The 26,798-nt window shown below is 42.8% G+C and overlaps 1 protein-coding gene across 1 annotated transcript in view; it reads left to right on the top strand.

Moving 5' to 3' along the window:
* The first annotated feature begins 5,272 nt into the window (after window positions 1-5,272).
* plpp4 (phospholipid phosphatase 4) overlaps window positions 5,273-26,798 on the top strand; it is a 55,255-nt gene continuing 33,729 nt past the window's right edge. The window contains exon 1 of the mRNA XM_030442751.1: window positions 5,273-5,833. Within this exon, the coding sequence (XP_030298611.1) occupies window positions 5,745-5,833 (89 nt within the window). The 5' untranslated portion in view covers window positions 5,273-5,744. The remainder of the gene's footprint in view (window positions 5,834-26,798) is intronic.

Genomic DNA, 26,798 nt, shown 5'->3' with positions numbered 1-26,798 from the left:
ACCAGAAAATAGCCTTTATCAATTTTGTTTGTAAACCGTAAACCATGAGCCATGAAGTAGCAATGCTGAGGAGTGAAATCTGGAGTGAAATCTGTCTACAGCGCCTTATTTCTTTATTTAAAATATCGCTATCTGGCACCAGTATATCAATACACGTATCGCACAAGGAAGGACCATGATATATTGCTGTATTGATATTTTGACCCACCCCAAGTTAACATCCCTGCCAACCTGGAACCTCGCCGGTGTGCTTTCAGAACCAACAGATCCACAGAGGATGCCATATCGACTGCCCTTCACTCAGTCTCCACTTACCAGGAGTATAAGAACAGCTACTGCACATCAGGATGGCCATCTGGAAAAAGATACTGAAGGATCTGTAGCTGTACCACTAAACTACGGAGTAGCTTCTTTCCCCAGGCTGTGAGACTCCTCAATTCATCATCAATGCAAGTAGTTACAGTATAACTGTAAAAACATGATTAAATATGGGCAACGACAAAGAAACAGTGAACAAAAGGTATCAAATATCCAGATTTTACAGAAAATTTGGTACACTAGGTCAAATACCATCCTGATTGGTAACACCTTCTCAATATATTCTCTAAAAAATATAACCAGACATGTACTGAACTTATATGTTAAGACCTCAACAGGTTTTTTGTCTCACCGCTGCCAATCAAATAGCTCGAGCGTGAGCCGCAGAGCTAAATCTGGCAGAGCTCTTTTGAATTTGACAGACGACATTTTAATATCAACTCGGTCTGGTTCACTGAAGGTGTGTCTTATCTTAAATTCACCCAAAGGTAAAGTTTTGGTCGGACAAAAGGTGAATGACAAAAAGATATTGTATCAGCATGGATCACTGCTTTCATTCTTATTTGCAGATGTTGCGTGCAAGTAATATGAGAATTTGTAGCAAGATCAAAAGCTGTTTCAAACTACACCACCTGTGTGTTAAATATGAATATGTTTGATTGTAGTTGTATGCTGTCAATCCAGTGTGACTAGCCAGAACAGCATGTTACTGAAAACAACATTGCATCAGCCAGGATCCTAAAGCATAACTCACCTAAAACGTATGATTCTGCCCCAACTGAACTGTGGATATGAACAATTCCCTGGTAGAAAACTTGGAATCAAGTTGTTGTGAAGCAGTGCAGTCCACTGAAATGGACTATCGATCTCTCCTTTCTCTTTAGGTGGTTGAAAAATCCCAGTCACAGGCAGTGATTAAATCGAAGCCTGATGCCAAGATAAATTGTATTTAACATATACTCGGGCTGAAATTATCTGGCACAACTCCTGTCAGCTGACCTCAGGACAACTTTTGTGGCTCAGCACTCTTCCTTGAGAGCAGTGACTCCCGCACTTTAAATAAAGTTGTGATCACTTATATAAAGCAATATGTCTAGCTTTGACTCCTCGTCTCATGAATGACGGTAAGTTATGAGCTGTTCATTTAAAGAGTTGTTTCCCTTCACTTTCTGTTTTCTTTTGAATAGTTTATAGAGACCTCAATGAAACAACAACAAAACAACTACTTTGTTTATCTGAATTATTCGCTGTATTCACAACTATTAATATCATTTTGTGTGTATGTGCCTATTCTAATAACTTATCTTCCTTCCTACTAATTGACAGCTGGACTATGTCAGGTCTAAACGAGGGAAAATGAGGGAAATGTCATTTGGTGATGCTGTTAACAAAGAATGAAATAACCATTTATTAAGCAATTTAAGTAACTTTATAATGACCATCCAAATAATGTTTATAGATAAACTAGCAGTCCATTGTTTGTTAACAATAACTATTAGCTAATGTTTAGTTAACTATGAAGTTCCCACTCATGAGTGGTCATTTTAAAATGTAATGTAAGGTAATTTTCCTTTTACAAATAAAAAGTTAAGAGTTATTTAAATCCATTAGCCTACCTTGTCTTATATCCTACTAGCTTAAAATGAAAGTAAGCAAACATTGGCTGAGGTTAGGGATACTTTTGTGTGTATAAATAGCTTTGTATTTTAGGGAAATGCTCAAATGTAGTAAAACATTTAGCATGATCCCATAGTTGTCATGTAGCGCTGCAATGGCCAGTGTTCCGTAGAAGTTACATAGCTATGTTTTAACTGTCACATTAGAAAAAATGTTAACGGTGCAGTTGTTTAGCTGACATTATTTCAGTGTAGTGCATGATATATTAAGTTATAATGTGGAAAGTTCATAACAGGGTCGAATATTCCCACATAAATTGACCAAGAGGACAGAAGAAGTAAGAAGATTTTCCAAACGAATGGCCAGATACTGTTTAAAATATGACTCTTGGACTCAGAAGCATTTTCTTAGCTTTAAAGTACTTTTCTTCACTATTATGCTGCATTTCAAAGTAATTTCATGCCCAGTGTTTGACGCATTATTTCCTAAGGACAGAAGACACCAAGTTCATGAAGGTTAGATCCTGACAAAAACTCTTTGTATTACTAACCCTGTAATCGTGGAGAGCCAAATTGTTGTTGATTGAGGATGTCAGCCATTCCGAATTGTGAAACATGTCTCTCTCCTCTTAGGGGACAAGTTCAGCAGACTGACACAGTTGGGAGTTTCTGACTCAAGACCTGAATAAAAGTTTCTTAGGGAATAATTTTGTATAATTTATGGAACCCCAAGAATAAAACTTGGTTGCTTTCCCCTTCATGCCACCCTTCAAGTACAACTACTTCATCTTCCATCTTCTGAAACATCCCTTTTTCCCTGATGTACATCTGCTTAGCCGCAGACTCAGTGCTCAGCGAAGGAGTATGTTATCATGTAGTAGCGTTATACAACAGTATCAAACTTTACACCCCCTTAGGTGGATCAGCGTGCTGTCCACAGTCTGATATAACTGTATATAAAGCACGAATGAGGGATGTTTTCCAATAAAACCTCAACCAAAGTGTAATGAGCAGCGATGCCCAATAAAGCTTAGAACCTGGGGAGCAATGGACCAATCCGTACGCAGCATGATGAGTCACTGTCACAGACTATCCTAAGCAGGGAAGAGTACATTCACCCATATACCCGCGGAGGTGATTAGGAGCACTTCGTAATGATGCATTCAACTTTGATTTATTGAAGTTCGACCTATTTTTGAGCGTGCCATATGTCTAACCCTGCGTTGTAAGCACAACCTCAGGGAATGTGACTCACAGTCAACTCTGCAGAGAAAAGAAAAAGTAGCTCAGGAGGTGGGTCAAGAAACAGAAATATTAAGATGCTGACTGCAATTCAGGCAGGTAAATAAGAGAATACAGATGAAACGGGTGGTTATGGCTTTTTGATATAGCTCAACAAACAACAAAGACAAAGCCAGCCTGATAATAACCACAAAGAACACCATGTTCTGCCCTATAATTGAGTGTTTATCAAGTCCTGTGCCGATGCGGGGAAAGGTCCGGAAAGCCCTCCTGACCGGAGTGAATCATCCGACTCACAAGCACTGCGATGCTGTGAGCTAAAACCATGTTGATAGCTCATAATAAACAGGACGCACTCTCTAAAAGCTGAGAAGTCTGATGGCTGCCTGAGAGCTTTGAAGTTAGATCTCACCTCCTCACCTACCGCCATTTCACGTCTCTTATTGTTTTGTTTTGTCCTTATTAGCGAGGCTGGCGGAGACTTCAGGCGCATCACCCACAACTCCACTGTAAGGAAGGAGCAGATCAAAACCTCTGCTGTATACCTTAGCGTGTGCATGCATATGTTCATTTATGTTACTTGTGCATAGCTAAGAGGAAGTCTTGTTAACCGGCACGAAAATTACACATGCAGAGTAAGTTTCAGCTGACCTAGAAAGGTTGCTGGAAAGTTTTTGGGTCAGGGGCTTTTCATGGTAGTCTCCCCCTCTCTCACACATTCATGTACACACAGAGGCATATCTTGGATTGGCAGGTAATGCGGGAGGGCCGGTTTTAGAAGGCATCAAATATTCATGCGTATCTATGAAGTGCTGGCCAGGTTTCATGGCCCGTAGGTACACGGCTGCCTCTGCTCCTTTATCACTGTCTGACTGAAGGGACCCCAAGGTGCTAGATTCTTCATAGTGGTATGATTGGAAAGTGTGAGGAGGAGCCAACAGAGAGGAGGGCTCCCCTGAACCAGCGTTCTCACGGCACAGTAATGAAATATCACATGTCAGTCTGACTGTTGAGCGTAATGGCTTTCAGGAGCAGTAGTGTTCCGGTCATGAACACCTACCAGACTGGCTCTGTGCTATGTCACATTTATTGTGAGGGCTTCATTATTTATGAGGAGATGTTTGTTCAGCAGTGATGGGGACTAAGGTCACTTGGACTCGAGTCGCACTTAAGTCGCCACACACAGAGACTTGACTTGGATTCACAATCCGGGACTCGTGAACAATCTTCGTTTGTCTGAGTCTGGTATCTGACGGTCATTCCCTCTCTCTCTCTCACAAGCTCACAGCATAACATGATGATGAATGCTGCAGCAACAGCGCAGCTCAAAAGAACACCATGGCGAGCATGCCCGCAGCTGCTGCGCCGTTTGTCGACACCTTAAAGACTTCACACAGGGCCCAAAACAAAAGACTCGCCTAATGCACCATCTGCAGCATCAAAATAAAGGATGCTGGACTGACTGCGTCAAACAGACATCTGAAAACACACCCGGATAGTTCAGTTAGTCAGTTGCGAAAGTTAACGTTTGCATCTACCAACTGCTGGCAAACATGTTTAGCCTGGCCAATTTAAAGTAATCTAACGTTAGCTTGTTTGATCAGATTGGTTTAGATTGATTTAATAGTGAAATCTGCTGGATTTGTAGGTAAGTAAGACCTCAATACTTGCTCCATATTGTCGCTGCATGTTCACGTCACAAGGCAAAATACAGTTATGAACTTTTAAGGGAAGCTTTCTTTGAGTGTATTTTTTTTATACTGAAATGCAATAAGTGTGTTTAAAGTGACACAATGCCTGACCTCCTAACATAAGGATATGGCATACAGCAAATGGTAGAATGCCCATGACAGACATAAGAGACTAGAGACTTGCCTTGGACTTGTCAAAGCAGACGTGTGAGCATCTCTGGCTTCAGACTCGACCTGAAGAAATTGACTTCTTGGCAGCAGCTCGTAACATTATTGGACTATTGGACTGGACTCATTCATGCAGCCTCCTGTGAAGTCCTGAAAGGTGCTTGAGAAATTCTAGTCGCCTGATTTTTCCAAAGTGAAGCCAATGGGTGAGAGAGGGAGGGGGAGTGGAGAGAGAGAGAGAGAGAGAGAGAGAGAGAGACCCACTCAGACTCCACTCACACTCAGCGGCGCTCAGAGTCTCTCTTTACTTTACAGTCTCCCATCACTTCCACCCTCAGCGCTCACCCGCACCTCTGATGTTTTCCCATGTCTTCTGCCCCGACCCAGCTGAAGTGATTGATGGGAGTGGATGAAGGGGACTTTCGCTCGATGAAGATAGAGGAGCCGCGGACAGCAACAGAATTGCAATAAAAGAAAATCGCTCGAGGGGCCTGAAAGAGCCGAAAGAGACGAAGACCGGCAGGAGACAGGCGGAGGCGAGGAAGCTGCTTCAGGTGACCGAGTCGCGATGGATGCGCACGGCGCGTGTGATTGAGGAGCTCCGCGCCTGGAAGCGCTCGCTTTGTTAGAGGTGGATTATAAAGTGAGCAACATCCCTCAGAACTGACCTCGTTTGTATCATTTCCACTAGACGGATTATCTCAGAATCATGAACGTGTCGCCTCCGGACCGCAGGAAAAACATGCGGGAACTGGCTTTGGAGATTGGCATCCGAGTTCTGCTTTTCGGAGTTTTTGTGTAAGTAAAGTCGACTTTTCTGCTCTGTCAAACATAGTCAGGATTTTTGAGGCGGGTATAGGCTTCACGGCTGTGTGGTGACAGTTTTAGACAGTGAAGTGAGCTGTAATCAGTCTCATTTGCCGCGGTGTGGTGCTGGACGGACAGGTCCCTGTGCCGAGCCCGCGGATCGTGAACGCATCACTCGCTTGAACGCCAGCGGCCGGGCGCTGCGTTAACAGGTTGCAAAAAAAAAAAAAGCAAGTTGAATATCCATCAGCGTCTTCCCTTCCGTCATGAATCGAGCCTCGATAATCTTGAGAAATAAACTAGTTGTGTTTGTATCTGAGAGGCAGAAGAAATCGACAGTGAAACGAGGGGAAGCCCAACGAAGCGGTGGATGTCTATCACACTTTGCACTGACGCTGCCTCTCAAAGGCTCAGCCTTCAAACCAAACAGAAATATTAATTATTAATTGTTTGTTTGGCCTTCAGGTACGACGCCTTGTTTGCATCATAATTGTGTCACTTATTGATGTTCTGCTTGATGTGATCTGAAAAAAGAAAAGCCCCGGGTCCTGCTTTCACTCCACCCGTGAAAAAGAAACTTTGAAAAAAAAAAATCTGCTCCCTCTGATTTTGGTGTGTGTAACTACACAGCTTGTGTACATTATCATTAATATCTGTCCTTGGGCTAAGTGATCCAGCTGTATCTGTGTTGCGGTCAGCCTAAAGGGATTACAGAGCCTGATGCTGCACAGTCCACTGTGGTTGACACGGTAAAAAAAAAATCTCAACTGGAGGGATCAGTTTAAAGAATGAGACATGTCAGAGAGGAGGCAGCAGAGTGGTACACTGAAGCCTCCTCATGTAGCTCTGTGTCTCTGTGTGTGTGTGTTATTCACATTTGTGGCTGATTTGTCAGCGCGTGCCGGTGCTCGAGGCCACACAAAATGCAATTTCACACAATAACATCATCATCATCATCATCAACTAACTGCTGCATTCTGCCACAAAATCCACCCTCACAAAGTCCTTGATCACTGTGATGAATTGAGTTTCTCTCCCTGTGTTCCCTCCTCAGGAAAATAAACTGTGTTGGTTACAGGTCCCCGTCAGTAAACCTGATTGCTTCTCGCCCCTGAACTGAGTAAAGGACAGCTTTGCTTCGGTGTGACCGTGCAACATCAACTCCTTAAACACTCACGTCATCTTCATACCTGCGCTGTGCAGTATTTGCGATGGCGGTGACATTTAGCACCACCGCATGGGCAGCTGTGGCAGGATAGGGTTACAAATTGGTGTAACAATGAGCCATGCAAGTCTAATTCTATGATTCAATCAATTATATTTTTGTTCATTTGAAATGTGAATGTGTTGTGCTCTTTGCTGAAAGATGCTGTTACTGCAGTTTTGGGGGAAGAAGAGATCTTCAGTGACGGATTTTGTATGCATACACAAACTCTCTTCTGCTCTAACTGACCTTAAATGACAGCACAATTTCATACTGTTTTACTTTGTGTATATGAGGCGGACCCTGCCACCTTTCTAGCTCCACACAGTGTTCTGTGGCCCTTATTTTCCTCTGAGAACAGCTAGTTTATTCAATTATGGAAATACTACATATTTCTGGGTCTCTATCATTACCTCATTAATATTGAAAATATCAAAATTCAGACTTTGAATTTCTTCTCAGAAAGACTGAGACTGAGAGCCTGATCACAAAAAGAGCCAGTTTGGATCATATCTTCTGACAGAGGGAGCCTTAGGTCTGATACATGTCATTCTCTTGGCACTGGCAGTAATTGTTGTAGTGAACTTACTGTGGTTTCTCGCCGGCAAATCAGAGAGAGCTGCCCTCTGGCCCCAGAGAGCAGCGGTTCCCTGTTCTTGTTTCACCTCGCAGCCCGAGATTAAAGCAGGATAATTGGGGTCAACCAGTGTCTGTGGTTTTCCTCACTGGAGGTGCAAAGGACAGTTTTAGGTTGCTGCCTTATGTGTCTGCAGTTCGGTGTGGCAGTAGCGTGCCGTAGTTCTATCCTGGTAAGAAAATGGTAGCCTTATCCGTGTAGCTCTATCAACAAGATTGTGCAGTCATACATTTCCGTTGCTTCATTGCTTAGATAAATCTTCTCCTTTTTCCGGTTTTGTTGAATCGCTGTCACGGGTAGAAAAAAAAGAGTAGAGAAAGAAAAGAACTGATTTTCTCATTTGTTGATCTCATGCCTTTATAAAAGTGAACATGTAGGGAGGCTGAAAAATGAATGAAATAATCCTTTAGTTTGGGCTCATGAGCAGATATAAGTGCATCAGAGAGAGACGTCTTTAATTAGAGATCACACATGCAAGTTCTGTCAGTCTTTTTGTCTTTGATCCTGATTAAATAATGCTGACTGTAACTCCCAAAAATGCGTATAACTCGTTCTCTGTGTCGTGCTGGTCACCAACACAAACTGTTTTTCTCCACCACATCTCTGTTCTCTCTGAAGGACAGGGATTTTTAAACATAGAGCCATGCATTCCCTGCGTCATTCACCTCCAGTTTTTCCCGAATATGACCCACCTCGAAGGGAATATCACTTTTTGTCAAGCTGCCTGTTCGTTCGAATCCTCAGGAGGCGCGCTGACCTTATATTGACGGGCCAAGTGTGTGACTCCAGGTCGAACCCTGCGCTATCAAACTGCTAATGTCATGCAGCCTTCATAGCTTGGCGGGCACCCCGGGAGTCGCACATCTCCCGCGTGTGAAGGCAAAAAGTTCAATCTAAATGGAAATAGATCTTTTGACATTTAACAAAGTGGAGAAAACAAAAGCTGAAAACTGAATCGGAAAAAAAGATACATTTCTCTGTTTCTTTTTTTTTTTTCTTCCTGCGGGTAGCCACTCGACATAGAAAGAGAGGATAATGAGGTTGTTGCTATTCTGCTTCCTTGTAATCTGGAGCAAAACACGCAAGAGCTCAGACAAACACCGAGAAGTCATTTCTTCCTTGAGTGCTTGTGAGGTGGAGCTCATGTCCTCAGTTACTCAACCCAAGCTCAGAGTTGGGACACTTGAATAAGCAGGTAAGTTCCTGTAAGCTTCCGAATGCTGAATGAAGAGGCAAGGCAAGAACGAGGCAGAGGTGGAAGATAAGATGGAGGACATGGAGTTGGGAAGATCTAGATCGTTTGGAGATTTTTTGCGGATTAAGACCTGAGGCACATCAGACAGAGAGGCACAAGCAAACTCCTATCAGTGCCATCTGAGAAGTGTGGTGATGGAGCGATTGGCCAGAGATGAGGGCAGTTTTCTGGGCTAATGCACACGACAAAACCCAACAGATTTGTTTGTGCCACAGGGACCCAGAATGTAGGTATTTGCATCTAAGCGTGCCGGAATGTACTATTTGAGATTAGCTAAATATCTTTGAATGTTAAGGATTGCGGTGTAGTCGCTGTCAAATGAGGTTTATGCTCTAAAACAACACCCTCATCCCTCAAAACAGTGTTAGCCGCTGCATATCATCCTCTCCTCCCTGAGGAAAGCTTAGGAGCAGCTCTGGGATACAGCCCAGAGCCTTGGCAAGTCTCAGAAAGCCTTGTGAGATGGGGAAGAGTAGAATGTCAGGCCTTAGACCGTTTAAGAATAAGGGGATTGTTTAGCTTGCATGTTAAGGATGGGGGGGCTCTCACGCTCTGGTTTTGAGTGGGAAATCTCTTTGCAGACAGTTTGCAGCCGTGTCATCAGAGCACATTATCTCTGCTAAGTTGATGTAGACCAAAAAAAAGAGTATTTAAGTGTTGGTGAATGTTCAGGTTATTCATGTTATGGTTATTGGATTAATACTGAAACACTTTAACTCGTAAACCTTAAATTTAGAGGTTCTGGTTAATTGGTGTCACACATTGTTACTGTGGTGGTTTAACATTACAAGAAACGCTTGTGGGGCTGCCACAGCAGAGCAATGGGTATATCTGTGTACAGTGCAGCCAAACAAACTCTTGTTGTAGTGATTGCCGATTTTACTCTGCAAATGGAGCAAGCAATTTCCAACACGGAGGGGTTGACTTTGTTATCTTCCTGAGGAGTTGGAGGTGTGCAGCCTGCTGCTATTTGTTGTTCCATTAGCTACACTTTTGCAAAAAAGAAAAAAAAAAAAAGAAAAATCTACTGACGAAAAGATGCCAAAAGTGCACTTTTTAAAACTGATTCTTCCTCTCTGACAGCTTCAGAGTAAAAGCCACTGGGTGTTCTGCCATTTGAGCACATTTAATGTGAAGCAGCAGTGTGAGGGATGTTGTGTTAGCAGAAACTCAAAATAAATTCCTGTATTTTTAAAATGTCTGCTTGTGCAAATGATTCATACTTACCAAAAGTTTTTGAAAAGTAAATAGCCTCGGCTGGCAGACCTGACACCGCTCCTGTGGCTGCAGCGTAATCCTGCTACTGTTAACAATACAATTCTTTTCCTGACCACAAAACACAAGTGTTGCTCAAATCTCGCAAGAGGTGAGCTGTTGAAGATGCTACGTGATTTCAGAGCAAGAATTCTACTTAAGCAAGACTTGTTTTTCTGCTTTAACAAAACAGATCTTATTATGAAACAAATAGTCTTATCTCCAGAGGAATTGTTTCTGTCATGCTGTCAGACACGTTGACTAACCGCACCTCAGAAAGAAGCACTTTGAGTGGACGTTACTTTGACGGTTGGATTTGCCCCCAAGGATTACGTTTCAGCCATTTCAGCTGTGTCACGGCTGTCATCTGAGGTGATCTACTGGACAGGTTTAAAAAAAAAAAAGAAAAGCAGAATACTCCTTTGATGCCTGTCTGATCGTGTGTCATGAAAGCGAACAGTTAAGAGGCTGTTATCACTGAGATAAAATTGTGCTGCATTACATGCGTAGTTTTCCTGTACAAGTAAATCCCCGGTGCTCAACGTGGTCTGAATTGAACTCAACAACTATAGCAGGAAAAATTACAATATTTGTGGTAAAGTACTGACGCTAAAATATTAATTTTAAAAAACAGGAAGCACATTCACTGATATGTTGAGCCAAAGGCCCCAGGTGTGAGTGCCACTCTGAAGCTTTAATAAATGCTGTCAGGTACTCTTTAATATTAATCCTGTGAACTAAAAGGGCTTGGGCGCTGCACTCTGCAGCTTTCAGCTTTGTTTTATTTCACCAGTCTATATGGTTCCGTTCAAACAGCTTTTCCCATGGGTGAAATATCCCAGCAAACAAGCTCACTCAGGCTGATTTTACAATACCTGCGCTCAGGGTAAAGGCAGAGAGCTGAAGTGAAAGAGTTGCTGATGAAGAAAGTCCAACATCGAGCGTCGAGGAGTCAGGCATTTTTCTCACAAGCTGGTTGACTTGAGGCACGAACCTAAGGCAGGAACTCCGGTGGCGAGAACAATGATATACAGTATTCTGACATAGATTGACAAAATGGTCATGTACTTGTGTTTGTTTTGGGTCTTCAGGTTTTATTGTGGTCAGAAATCACTTTTCAAGAGACACATCTGTCTGTCGCTGGACGAATCTGCTGTTACTTCCACCTTTGACTGCCTGCATGATTGTTACAGTGAATTCTCCATCTGCCTTTCTTAATTTTGGCAACCGACTTGTGAGGCACTGACTCACAGGCCATCCAATCTGTAACCCTCATTATCTCGGAGAAAGAAGGGAAAAATTGAGATCGCAGGCTTGACAGCTGACTGTGGTGGGAGGGACGTGGAGACACTTTCAATTTACACTTGATGCTGCTGGAACAGGTTGACCGGAGGGGAAACAATGACCGACAAGAGTGTGACCTCTAGGAGTGTCCAAATATCGATTGGGGTCTGAAATAGCGCAGAGAGAACACCCATGTTTGTACTTGTATGTAAAAATCAATCCGAATAATGACTTCATTATCGTAGGGGTAGCGGTTTATTCAGGGACATCCAATTACACCAAACAAAGGAAAGATAATTTGACAAGTCCGGTTGAAGGCATTGCTGAGTTTACGAAGGTAGGACTCAGTGTTTCAGGTTTTTTTTTTTGGTTTTTTTGTCTGCCCAGTTTGATTCGTGTCCGTGGGAAAAAGATGGAATAATAAAAGATAGATGAATGAGAAAATGGACAAACAGAAAAGACCGAGGCAGACAAAAGAGAATTCATGCAAAATGAGGGTGGACAGAATGGAGCTGTTTGTTTTGAGCAGAAGGATGAGGCAGAAAAGGGAGACAAGTGTGGATCAGCGAAATCTGCAGGTGCTGTTGAAATAAATGTTATCCCAATGAGAGCAGAGGCAGCTGACTGTGGCACTAAGACCAGGCATTCCCTGACAGCTCGGCCTGTCACAGCTCTAAGCTACTCTGGCATTTTATTCGTCACAATCGTTTGATCAGCTCATTATGCTTCGCTGTACCTGCTGTCATCCATCCAACCCCATCTCTTTATCCCTCCATAGGCATCAGATCCCTCGGTTACTCCCCACGTGTCCCTTTCACCGTTTATTCTTAAAGGAATATGCCAAGCTTTTGAAGGGACTGGCCTCTAGGTCACCACATCCATTAGATGATGAAATTATAGTGTAGGCACAGAAATGAGAGGCTAAGGGAAGTGTTGAAATGGAATAACTCAACAACTATACAATGGATTGCCATGAAATTTCATTCACGGTTCCGCGGTGATGAATCCTACTGACTTTGCTGATTTCTGTGAAGTTTCCTCCAGCGCCACCATGAGGTCCACATTTGTGTTTTTTTTACTGAAATGTCCCAACAAGTATTAAATGGAATTCACTGGAATTATTTTTGGGACATTCGCGTCCCTGTGGAGATCTCAGCACCATCATCTGATACAGATTTTGATGCAAAAGTTCAAATCGTCCATCCTAACCATCGATTTGAGTGGGGAAAAACCTGCCATGTTGAGGATGAAAGAAGATGGAAACCTTGAGAAGAGCTACAGAGGAGGCATCCCTCTCCCAGGACCGACAGACATGCAATAGATGTCGCATGTACAGAAAAGAACAACAAAATTACAGTTTACAAGTAAGTGCTGCTTGAGTCACACCACCTCCTCTCCACCATGGTGACCTTGATGAGGGCAAGCCACACAAGATAATTAGCAGTAAAACAGAGAAGATCAGAGTGAAGAGGTCTTAAACTTTACAGAAATATAGATATAAAGAGATAGTAAAACAGAGGAGAGCAATGATCGAGCGGAGCCCAGGGTGTGACGATCCATAAGCATCAATATCTGAGGCAGCAGGAGCCAGGAGAGGTAGATGGACCCAGGGGCCCGTGGTCCATCAGAAGGGAGCCTGAATGAAATAGAGGAGGCTCCATAGAGTGAGAGAGCGACACAGCTTGCAGCTTGTGTGGACAGAAAACAAAAACAAAAAAGTTAGAGATATGCAGTGTTAATCGGCATATACAGATGGTCTCCGTCGGCAGGAAAATGTGAATTCTAATACTCAAGCTAATTCACTGAGACTGAAACCGACCCTAATTAAAGGCTAAGTCAAAGAAGTGAGATTTGAGTTTAGATTTAAAGGCGTCAGTAGAGCCAGATTGTCTGATGTCAGCTGGGAGGTTATTCCAGAGGAAGGGGGCAAGATAGGAAAAAGCCCCGCAGCCAGCTGACTTCTTCCTAACCCTGGGAACCATCAGGAGGCCTGAATTTTGAGAGTGCAATGCATGAATTGGAATACATGGTATAACGCGATCTGACGTGTACGACTGGGCAAGGCTGTGTACAATTTTTGGTTTCTATTTGCAGGCGATGTGCAGTATGTGTAAATGCAGCTGTGCTGTGACAGTATGAACTAGCTCAGCTAACATGTTGGCAGAGAGGGCAGGACACAGCCTTTACTTTGTACACTTTAATATTCTGGCATGGTAAAGTTTGGCTAAAAAGTGTGCAGTTTTTTCACCCCACCTCATAATACCACTGAGGATAGAAACACACTATTCACTAGCAAGGACCACACCATCAACGAGATGCGTTTAAGGATTTATAAGTGACAAAGGAAAACGAAGTGTCGAAGATCTTGGTTCTTTTGAGTTCTTCGAGTGCGTTGTGGGGATTCTTGTAGAGAATCCGCCGCCGCTCCCGGGCAGCGACGGACCCCCTCATGGACCTACGAAGGAGAGGAGAGAAAGAAGAAACAGACAGAGAGAAATGGGGTGGGGGGGGGGGGGGGTGCAGAATACGAGAGCGAAGCAGATGAGAGGGTCAGGTGGTTATTTATAGAAATGCGGAAGTTGGCGCTGTTGAGGTGTGGTCCTGCTCCTGAAACTTCGCCAATTAAGCTTCAATATTAGAAACAGCTTTCATTCTAACGCAGTACAACCCAACAACACCACAACAAACTCAATCTGCTGAAACAATACTAAAGTTGAACCTCTGTAAAAGTACCCTGCATGTTTCAACAAACTTGAAAACCTTCAATGCAGTAGCTGTCGTAGCAGACTGCATTAGTTTTGCCTCGGTCTACCTAACAAACTGACGTCTGAGTGTAAAGAAGCACAGAAAATAACACAGTTGCTCGGCAGACAGATTCAGGCCAATGTGAAGTTAATCAAAGCAGACATTTTTGCTGAATTTTGCCATGAATTCATTACATCATATCTAAAGTTAAGTGTTTTCTCTTCTGCTGCATCCAGCCCGCACTTGTATCAGAATGAATTTTGCAAGAAATCAGAGCTCATTTGCTCTGCTTGATGCCGTAATCATCAGTGACATGTGTTTAAAAACAAGCAGGATTAATAATTTATTCATATTTTGTAGTTGTTTCATCTCAAATCTGACTTAATTCCCAGCCCTCCCCTATAGCTCTCATTAGAAAGTGAAATTAAGAACATTTATCAGACGCCACCATGTTCACGGGAGGCATTTAGTAAAAAATGAAATCCAGTCATTAAGACTACAGTCACAGTATGGAATGTGCTTACGCTGGTGGGCATTTTTTTCAGATGGAAATTCCTGTGCTGGAATTAAACTACTACTATAATACAATTAAATTTGACATTGCTGATCCAAGATGGTCTTGCAATATGGTATTCTGTTACAAGTCTGTTCAGTGTTTGGACAGACTTTATGATTCACTTTCTTCATCGTGATCACGTCGGATCCAGCAAACCCATTTCTTTTAACCTTAAATGAATAGTGAAAATTCCGGTTGCTGAAAATAATTCCATTTCACATGTTTCTGGCCGAGCGATCACCAGCAGTACACGGTGTAAACTAAATGATACCGAAACGTTGACTGTGGGTTTTTTTTTTCAGATGTTTTGGACAAGTTTGAAATTAAACAGCAAAGTGATGAGAGCTTTTCTATGATAAGGAGATCTGTCAATAATAAAAATCTACAGTCAAAGCTCGATAAATCAGAAAAAAAAGCACTCCACTCCTCGAGCTAAAAACACTATTATATAATATATTAAACACACTGCTTCTAGGGGTCTCTCAATGAATCAAAACAATAGACACAAGCAGCGTGGGATCATGGGAGTTTCTGCCCTCATTTGTGAAGCAACCACCGCTGCCAACGAAAATGTATCTGCTCAGGCACAGGCAAGGTAACGTTTAAGTGAGAGTCCACAAACACATAATAACTTTAACGAGAACTATAACGATAACGAAGGCGGGAAATCATCAGTTTTGTAATAGTGTAACGAACAACAAAAAAACTGACAGCCAATGAGAATACACCTGAAGTTACAGGGCTGTCCATCAGCGTGATTTTGGGGACATATGAATATTGATGTCTTTTATCTGAGGTAATTAATGGCAACTAGGAGACATTTTTGATGGTCTACTACAAGAGATAGTAACTCAGTCTTGGATACTTATGCAACTTATTAAATACTTATATACTATGTATATATATATATATCTATATATAATGTATATTAGGCTGCAAATTACGCCCAGAAAACATCATTTTAGGGGAGACATACTGGCAAGCGATCTTTGGGGCTGATGGAGTCTCTGAAGTTTGCTTTGATGTTCTTTAAAACGATTGCCAGGATAATTGGTGTCTACTCTGCCAAAAGTCTGAATAAAATGTGTCTTCAAAATACGACAACTCTCCTAAAAGAGTGCTGGATTCTCCTAACTCCTGTCATCTTTGAAGAATTTTGTCAAACCATACACTTCTGGGTTTTTTTTTCTTTTTTTCTTTTCTCTGTGTAACATACAGTACAGCAGTAACAGGTCATTTATATCCATATTCCTAAGATGCCGACTCAACTGGAGTGGTCAGCAGACTGCAACAACTGAAGAAGTCTGTGTGTTTGCCAGGGAAACTACAGCTCTCATGCTAGCTGACTCAAACTGTTAACTCACAAGACGAGGCGTAACTGGGTGAGGATATAACAAACAATCACAGAAAAGAGCCCAGCAGGGTGTCCCTCCCCTGCCCCTCCAGTCCATCCATCAACCCAAGTAATTATGTTTTTCTCTGGTCATTGGGAACATTTGGTATAATTTAAAAACAGAGCCCAACAAAACATTTAACAAAGGTCTAGTCTCTATTGGACATTTCAGAGCAAAAATTGTTACATATTATACAGTAAATATATATAAAATAAGATATGATGATATGTACAGTATGTGCTGTAGTGTAAAAAAAAAAAGAAAATGTCCCCATTAGACTGGTAGGTGATGAAATATTTGGAGGATGACTGCTGCTGAGGAGGAGTAGTGCTGTAGATCTCAGAGGCGGGGATGGAGTGCGGAAGAGACAGTTTCTGTGGGAGCAGAGACAAAGATCCCGCCACGGCTTTACACTTCTATTCTTATACGTTCTCTGTCTCCCTCACCTCCTCTCTCCGTCACCTCTTCCCTCCTCTGCCCCTTTCTCAGGTATTTTTCTCAGATCTGCTCCATTACTGTCATTTCCAGCTTCATACTCTTATCTGCACAAAGACAGATGAGGGACTGAGGAGATGAAAGAGCCTTCCTCCATCACATACACTCGCACATGCACCAGTCTCCTGGCCCAAAATCTCAAAATATATAACAAGCAATCCCCTCTCCTTCTGGAGATGCTTTCATCACGTCTGTGTGTGTGTGTGTCTGCTGCGTGGGTCGGTTGTGTGTATGTGTGTGTGTCCCGATCGGGCCCCTGGGTTTTGCTGTCAGCCCAGACTCTTTCCTTGTTGACTCCTCCGTGGTTTGCTTTAGACAACGCTCTGCAGAGTGATAGCTCACTTTTTGCCACTGCAAGGTGAATCACATCCAGCATCTTTGTCATGTAGTGGAAGGGAGGCTAGAGGTAGAGACAAGTTTGGACAACTTTTTATAACTTTAAGGTAAACTACCAGTGCTTAAGTGGAATAAAACACAGTCAAAGAGAGAAAAACTTTTTGGAACCAACATTACATGTGCAGTATATCAGCTTTACGGGGGAAATGGACGCGTAGTTGTTGAAAAGATGAGACCCTCCACACGCAGCGACTCATTAAATTGCCACCCACATTCCGGTGCACAGTTTTATTCTTGACTGCAGGGAAAAGTCAACACTGGACACCACAATGAATGGCCAAATCAAAAATAAAAACTCAGCTTTCTTATTTACGCTGCAACACTAGTGAAGACAAATGGAAGAAAGAATTAGCATGACATTTTCAAGGGACAGACACTAATTGCAAAACACTCAGAAAAAGGTGGAGGTGCAGGAAGTTCGTGAGGCTTTTAACTTTAACTGAACTTCCACTGAATATATATAAAGAACCCTCTCGCAGAGCACACAATGCTATTGCTGCAGTTGGCTCGCTGTTATCAGACAGTCTCTTCAATTATTATTTCACCACCTTACACACCTATGGTGTCAACGGTCCACACTTGATGTTGTACGTTATGTAATTTCTCTAGGGCTCCAGCTCTGGCAGCAGTTTGATGGTCCTTGACTTTTTATTCAGCAAATGCAAATCTGGTTTAAAAGCCCAACATGGTTAGTGCTGCACTCAAACAGATGTTTTCACTTAATTCAGCTAAGCTGATAAGACCTTGTTACAGAACTGTGATACCATAATAACTTCTTGTTGTTTTTATAAGACCTGTAGAGCTGTATCCATGTCACATTTTCTTCCTCAGTGTCCCCCCTGCAACTCTTCCATGTCCCCTGGGGAGGGCGCTGGTTTAAACTGATTTTCTCAGTGTGCGTGTGTCTGTCAGTTGCATGTTTGTTTAGGGGACAATATTCTGCAGCACTTGATAGACATCGGACTCAGCCTGGCTTCACACAGCTTTTCCTGGGAAGAACTCAATCAGCCAGAATAAAGTAAAACACCTGTTAGACTGTGCAGGGCTGTAATTGGGATTTCCCCTTACATCCCGGTATGTTGGCCACATGTTGTCACTTGTTTGTATGTGCTGATTGTGGCAACTGAAAAAAAGGAAAGCAATTTAATTTTTCTTGTAGACAAACAAAATCACCGGCAAACAAATCCCTTAAGGCTGTTGTGCTAACATCACCATCCTCGAGAAAATGAGAAAAAAAGAATCAAGATGACAAAGGGTGATTTTGCAGGATCAGAACTCATCCCAGAGAAGAGTGGTAGGAAGACAACAAAAATATTAAACAGGAGGAGAAATAAAATAAATCAGTTTGTAACCATGAAACGTAAATAGCCTGAGGCGAGGAAAGTGAGTGTCACAGTGAGGAGACCGCTCAGTATGTAACGCCTAACAAATCGACTGATGTTTTGGAAGCGATTATAAATCCATGAAAGTGTAACATCACCGTGTGTTGTGTAAGAAAAAGCGATAGCATTTGTGCAATGAAAGCTCTGTGCGTGCTCAGTATATATCTGTTAGATTGTCTTCCAGCGTGCATGGTTAAGTGTATATATGTCTATGGGCACCTTTTCGCAAATTAGCCTCAGATGCTGCTGCTAATGACCGGCTTTACCACTCATTTGAGTTCACCATTACATTAAGAGGACAAGGCCGCACTATCTCCCCTGTTGCTGGTGACTTTGACGTTTGCCAGGATGAACAGTGAGCATGACAACACTGATAAATGTCACCCCAGTGTCCCGGTCCCGTATCTGCACCCAGCATCACAGCTAGTGTGAGTGATGAGGGTGTCTCTGTCTAATTCTTACTGCCTCCCACACCTCCCTCCCTTCCTCTTTCCCCCCTCATCTCTCTAAGCATGGTTACCCTCATGCCTAACTTGATAAACTCCACAAACATGCACACCCACCCAAGTGTCATTACGTGCCTTTGACTTTGAAATACTAGGTGCTTGCTTTTAGCTAAAAACAGATTTGTTAATTAACCTTTAAGGTGATGATAATGTCCCCTTTTCTGCCTGCAGAATACATTAACTGTGCCGGAGCAGGCCTGTTTTCATTTTTTTGACAACTACCTGTATCGAAGAAGGGCAATGTAATCAAACTTGGATCCGACCTTTGCACTGTAGATTAAAATATCTCAGGGCTAACTGATAAAGACATAATTCCCGTGTGTATTCACCCCTCAGCGACTGTCATTTATCTACAGGATAATTAAATCTTGAATAAACTCTTGTCCTAAACGTACAGCAGGTAAAGTTCTATTTTTTTTTTCCAGCTGAAAACAAATCAGCACTGTCAATGTATAGAAATGATTACATCTCATGTCAACATGGCAACAGTTGGTTTCATAACAGTATCTAAACACAGTTAATGAGGCTCAATCCCGATACACCCCTTTCTCTTACCACTTAGCACTACCCCTCCTTTTATTTTGTTCACAGCGAGGTAGCACAAAACAATCCCGACCATCTTACTGATGTCTCAGTAGCTAACTAGCTACCTCGCTAAGGTTTTAGCATTACTTTCTAATGCCAGTACAGATTGGCAGGGTAGGAGCACAGATTGCTACTGGCAGCCAATAAAGCACCACAAATGTTACCAGCCGGTAAAGAAGCAAGGTTCTCTTTTCATTTGATGATTTTATTGACAGTTTGAAGTTGTGAACGAATTGCGAGCGTCCATGCTTTTCTACATTTATCAGATAAATGGCAGATGGCATCTGGATAATACCTGGATTGCCACAGAAACATAAGAGAAACCACAGCAGAGGACATCATTTCGGAAATGTCCGGTTGTAGTGTAAAAACATCGACGTCAACTGATGACGTATGAGGGTCTTGTAAATCTGCTCTAGAGGGCGAGGGGTTCACTCGAACACGAGTTGTAGAGGTTAAACTTGGAAATGGGACTGGGCCTGAGAATGCTCCTTTCAAGAGAATTTTGAAGCCACTTTTGACAATTTCTTCATAAACGGTAGTCAGCATTAGCCTGTCAGTGCTCAAAATTAATGGATGTATCGGTCTACAGATTCCACGGCAAAAAAACCACAGCATAATAGGGTATTATATGTTTCACTTTCACACGATTTGATCAATATGTGATTGTGTGCCGATTGTAATAAATTCAAACTGCTGTGTGTAAATAATAAGCTATCTCAGCACTGAAAACATTTTAGCAAAAAGGTTTTGAAGTGTCATAATCAAGCGGATGCGCCCTCCACAGCAAGATATTAATTTCTGTTTGAGACTGGAAACCATCAGAGGAAGGCAAATAGTATTAACTTCTGTAATTATAAGGCCCAGCCAAAATTACTGGCCCATTGGCAATTGAAATCCTGGCAGCGTGCCTGTAAGAAACATGGCTAAGGACTAATTAGAGATGTTGGTGAGCACATTGTTTGTTTAATCTGTACACCCGAAAATGACTACTTGTGGTTTGACTGTGGGATGAGTGCTCCGAGTCTTATCTGTACGTGCTGCACAGAGGGCAGGATGGAACAGCTTTTCGTCAAGAAAGAGCCCAGTTACAGCAAGAAGCTCCTCTGAACCACAAGTGTTTTTTCTATTTCTCTTTGAGTTAAAGGGATATTCCAGTGTAAATTTAATCCATGTTCTAAAACACCTTGAAACTGTGTTAGACGCCCTCTCGAGAGATCAAGTTAGCAGACCGCTATTTTACAGAGTTTTATCTACCTCAGAAACGGCCGCATGACAGCAATACACTGCAGTAAATGGATCCAAATATAAACCGCCACCAAAAAGCCACAAATAATGGTCAGAACAGCACCAAACTTCAGCAACAGTACAAATAGGGTCTCAGCACATAGTCCGGGGCATCTAACCTCCACTAGCTTAGCTGGATTTCTATTGTGAAGCTAAAAACTGATTTCAACTCTCTTCCATCAGCTTCCGGGTTGGGGAAGTCCCGATGCGGCGATTACCGAGTGTGGTTAGAGATGCTCAATTCCGTTCTTTTCCCTGTCCGCTCTCGATAATAACTGTTACAAACTTGCAGGTAAGACACATATGAACTTTGATTGCTTTTCCATGGAGTCATAATCATACATTTTCATCCATGAGCCGCGGAACTCTACTGCACTCGGTAATCGACGCGTCAGGACTTCCCGTCAACAGGAAGCTGCTGCAGAAGAGTGGTAAATTTTGTCAGCTTTTCAGTAGAAATCCAGCTAAGCTAGCGGAGGTTAGATGCCCCAGACTATGTGCTGAGACCCTATTTGTACTGTTGCTGAAGTTTGGTGCTGTTCTGAGCAGTATTTGTGGCTTTTTGGTGGCGGTTTATATTTGGATCCATTTACTGCAGTGTATTGTTGTCGTGCGGTTGTTTCTGAGGTTGATAAAACTCCGTAAATTAGCGGTCTGCTAACTTGATCTCTCGAGAGGGAGTCTAACACAGTTTCACGGTGTGTTAGACCATAGATTAAACTTACACCGGAATATCCCTTAAAGCAAATTTAGATTATTAGTGATGTTTAGAGGTCTTAGCAGGTGTATTTTTGAACGTTGGCGAGAGCGAGGCTAGCTCTTTCCTCCTGTTCACCCTTTATACAAAGATCAGCTCCTTGCCTCCCATCTTAAACTCTGTACTTCACAAACAAGAAAATGGTATTGATCGCCACATAAATCCTTAAAAAAAAACCCCAGCATGTTTCCCTGATAAACTGTTGGGTACAACTTCAACAAATCATTACAAAATATCTCCTACAGTACTATATACAGTAGGAGCATCCAACGGGGACAGTTTCTTCTACACAGTCCAAAAAAACTGAGAGGAGCTCAACAAATCTGATGAGCCGACTCCAATGGGCCGGTAAAGTCGATGCATTTACTCAGCGAGCTCAATGAATGCAAGCCTTGGACCTGTGGAGTATTTGCAAAGCCTGTTGGCAAATCAACTGTGCGTAGCAGCTTGGCTCCTTTCGTTCCTGCTGCGAGTTGGAAACTTATCTCACCATGCCCCCCCCCCATCACCGTGTTTCCTTGATTCCCCAATCCCTCTGTGTCCCTTTGGCCATGTCTTGTCTGCCTCAGGCCACTGCATTTCCTAATGCCTCTCTCAAATATGGGCCTCCGACCTTTCTCCAAGTGTCTCCGGGGCTTTTATCGTGAACAGACACCTGTAGTCGCACCAAGCCAGACCTTATTGTGAGTCTCATTATATTGTTGATTCTTAAATACACCTCCTTGAATTATGTGAATGGGTAATTAAAATGAAATGAATGACCCTGTATTTGCCACTGAATCCCACACTGGGTGTTCTGCGTGACAAGCGAGGGATGACGTTTTCTCGCCGCCTAAAGCCAACTTGAGAAGGCATATCTCTCGGGAAGCCAGAGCTGGCTGAGTGTCACTCAGCATCTATCCCGCTCCCCTCCTCTCTCCCTGCCTGTGACAGGACCGGCGCTGTGCATTCCGCACACGTTCGGTCAAGGCCCTGACTGTAACCACTAACAGGAACAGAGAGGGAGAGACATTTATTGCACTCATAGAATTGGGAGTATAAGATGAGACGCCTCTAGGAAAAATACATGATGTCTGTTTTGAACACATTCCAGTAATTGTGTTGATTCAATATGATTATGTTAGTTATGCAGTCTCCTGTAAGGGAATTTCAGTTGAGCTTATTAATATTATGAGCATAGATTTCCCCAGAGCTGGTGTATGACTTGATTGTTGACTAACAATATAATTTAACCATCTGTTTTCGTCACAGCCTGTGAGCATGATGTTTGAAAAAGGGTAAAGACTTGATATGTGTTCATTCAGAGGAACAGTGCTCCGCTGCTCAAAGCCTGTTGCCAGGCCTCAGTTCCATCTCCAAGCTTTACCCTTTAAACACATCCCCATAACCAGCCAGAGGACTTCACCTTCCGGGCTTAATAGCTTCTGTTCCCACACATTCTCCTCCTTTCCTGTTCCTTTCAAGCCAAAAAAGCAGCCTCAAAAAAGTCATGATTTATAGTTTTGGAAGCCAGTGGGAAACAACAAGTTAGCCTGTTTGAACTTCGCTTCCTTAAAAGCACATTTATGCCTCAGCGCTCCACAATCAGCACCATGCATAAGCACACATTAGTTGCCAAGGCAGCAGCCCAGCGCTCTGGTCTACAGGGCCAACAATGAATGAAATAAAGCAACATAATTAAATCAGGAATGCATCCACAGTGTGTCCGTCGGCTACTCTCCTTCTCCACTGTAACCCGCCCCCGAATCGAACTGCAGCAGCCGTACTCTATTAAATCGCAGTCACCCAGTTGTCTTTATTTTAATCCAGCTGTGCCACATAATTTGGATTGGATTTTACTGGAGCAGCAATTGCAGGATATTTTATTTTGTATTTCCTGCGAGGAGATAGAAATGGAAAGTCAAGCAAACTTTTTCTTCCTTCCATCAGTGTGCGTGTGGCAGTGTGAGCCGAGGATCACCTGCTGGGACACTCATACAGCAATCATCACAAATTTCTCTGTGTCAGTTGAAACATTGTGACAGCATATTTCATATAATAGCTCTGAAAAAGCTGATGTGAACTGGAAATCAATTTATTATAGCCCTTGTAGACACAAGTGTTTTTGACCTACTTTATCAGGTTTTTTGGCAGCGTACATGTGCGCGCTGAGATAGAACCCCAGAAATCTCGCAATTAATATCTCCTATGTTGGACTTATATGGTCATTTTTTATTCACGCTGTAAAATGTGCTGAAAGCACAACGCAGTACATGCCAGAAAGAGTATCTAAAGGAACAGTTCAACATTTTGGGGTACATGCTTTATTGCTTTTTTTGCTTGGAGTTGGTGAAGTCAAAGACTACCACTCTCCGGTAGTCAGTACAGTAAGTTGAAGCTACATTCGGTGGCTGGTTAGCTTAGCACACATAGGGATAATATTGTGTGCGCAGGTTAAACAAAGTTCATGTAATGTGGTACTTAAAAAGGTGCTGGTAAGCAGATTTTGTCACCTTTGGGTGAGCCAGGCTAGCTGGACTGAATTCGAGGGTATATAGTTTCAAAGTGATTGGAGGGAGCATATCATCAGAGTATCTGAGAACTGCTGCTCTCTGCCAGCAATCCTCGGCTGTGGGTAACTACCATTAGCTAATTAGCTCACGGCTCGGTTAGCTGTGGAGCCAGCGGCCAGAGTTTGCCTTGACCGAAACCTAGAATCCTGAGGGGATTCAACACGGGCAACAGGATCGAGCAGGTTTCACAGCTGGACATTGAACTCGGACTGAACACAGACTTGGCAGCGGGCCAGAACGGTGTGCAGAGCTGGAGCATTTCCATATTCATATATTTGTATTACTCAGTCATTATTTTCACCAAACCAAGACTCAGTTGTTTCCAGTGGCTTTTATGTCATTCGTGTTTAATGATGACTTAACAAGGCAATTAGGCTGTATTAGTTTGATGCAAGTATAATCTTTTCCTGACATTTTGTGCATTTATTTTGGTCATTTATAACAGTAAAAGCTAAGAAAGCTTGTGAAATGTAGTGAAAGTGCCGGCTGAATTTTTGGCCAGGGCTGCTCATTTCAGGAGACATCTCTGCAAAAACATACATACATAGATGCTGTTGACATAGGGTCGACACTGTTGTTTCCTCACATTCTGTTGATAATGTTCATAATAAGTATGAATAAGTGAGTTCATTACAAAAGTAAAACATTTTGGGGTTAAAATTCTGGCCATATTGTACAAATTGCCTCTTCTTCGTGTTGGATAAAAGGATATCAGAATATCAGAAAGATTGAAGAATCACTTTTGGTCATTGTGGCGATGTGTTTAATTTGCTGAATTGTAGATTTATTTGTGAAGGACTTGGGTCAGATTTTCTGCTGCTGTCCAAAGGATTTAACTTTATACATGTTCTCGAGTGCCTTGCCTCAGTGCCTCTCTCTAACAGAGAGCAACAGTACCAACAGTAGTTTGGAAATGGAGTTTGCTTACATAAACTGCTGAATGGCCTCCAGCACAACACAGAAGTCCCACAGAGCCCCCTTTAACATTTTATTATGTACCATGCTTAAAGTGAAAACATCAGCTTTATAGTATAGGACTGTAAACACCGATGTTACAGAAAAAACAAAATTAACAGTCAGTTTTATAAAAGAAAAAGTACTTTTTAATTACATTCTTTCCATGTTCTGTTCTCCAGTCCTGAGCACAATCTCCCATTTAATTTGAAACTGGTTTGTGCACCAACCAGAGGCCTCCGCTCCGACAGTCTCAGAGAGCTTAGAGGTGTTAAGTGGCCGTCCAAGCAGCATGCTGGCGATTTGTCCTCTCAAGAGCAGCCTGTCTGTGTGCCATCCTCCACTGGGACAAAACTCGGCCAGGAATCAGAGAGCCGGCAAATACTCTGCTCCAGCATTCTTCCTCTTCACACTGCATCTCTTATTACTTCTCCTTGAATCTCTCCGCCTCACCGTCTTTCCAATATGTATTTTTAGACATGAACATATTGAGCTCTCAACATTCACCACCGACCATTTAGCTTCATTGAACATACAGTTCTCCAGTCGGATCTCATGGCATGTAACCAGAGGAATGGGAATTAACCAGTAGTAAATGGACCAGAAGAAGCACTCAACAGACAAGGATTGGAATTTCCCTCAGGGCTAGACACAAGCTCTGATCTGAATAGCTTGTAAATCTCATAAGTCACTATATTCAATAGCTCTCTGCAATATAATTAAATGCTTGGAGTAATAAGTAGGTGGTGGCATGTGGGTGCTTGGACGGAGATAAAGACAGACGTGATTGCCCACCTCTGATTTGCTGGGAAAAGTCATCTCAAATTCTGTCCCAGATCAGGTAGATGGTCAGCTCCAGTTTTACCCCCCACGGACTCTTTACCACACACACGCACACGCACACGCACACGTGGCTCGCTTTTAGCTCATCTGCCAAATGTGCACCTGGTGACAGATTCAATCAAAAAGGAATGGACAAAATGCCCCGCATCCTTTTGAATGTGTCCCTGCGTTGCATCAGGTACTTGAGCCGTTGTACCTGTGAAGAGCGCTGGTGCAATTTGTGACAAAGTTAGGGAAATGGATCAGCCCTTGCCACTCGGGAAGGACGAGTCTTGCTCTGAGCGAATCTGAAAGGACCTCTGTGTGAGGCCTTGTGCCTGTGTGTCGCGGACATTGTAAGGCTCCCTGATATTTTTCATTTCTCTTGAGAAGCGAAGGTCACGCGCTCTGTCTGCTGAGGGAGCTTGGCAGTGTGAGAGCTGCTCCGTGGCCTCCTGCACCTGTAGATAAATGCTCTGTTACTATAGTTTAATAATGGCTCTCGGCGTTTGGCTGCCTCTCAGCCAACTCCTGCTAGCAGATACAATGCGATCAATATTGATGAAATCGCTCAGCTTCAGTCAGACAGGAACACATGGAGACTTTGAGCCAAAAGATTACTTTCAAACTTTCTTTTTTAAACTGGTGGCTTGCCTAAAGTTAGCTTCTACGTCCCTCATCACTCTAAGCATATTCAGCTAATTACCGGGAAATTGTACTTTCTGTCAAGGTGGCACAGCAGAAGATGTGTATTCCCAAGGCATTAGCAACAGATTCTGCCCATAGTGCATTGGAAATTAAGAGCTTTCAAATTAGCTTCTTGCGTTGTTTTTGAAGCCGTTGTGCGCTAAATCTCCAAGGCTCTTCAGTAGGGGAAGGAAGAGAGAGAGA

The sequence above is a fragment of the Sparus aurata genome, chromosome 15 (genome assembly GCF_900880675.1).
Source record: "Sparus aurata chromosome 15, fSpaAur1.1, whole genome shotgun sequence".
Classification (NCBI taxonomy): domain Eukaryota; kingdom Metazoa; phylum Chordata; class Actinopteri; order Spariformes; family Sparidae; genus Sparus; species Sparus aurata.
This window is presented reverse-complemented; position numbering and strand designations above follow the sequence as displayed.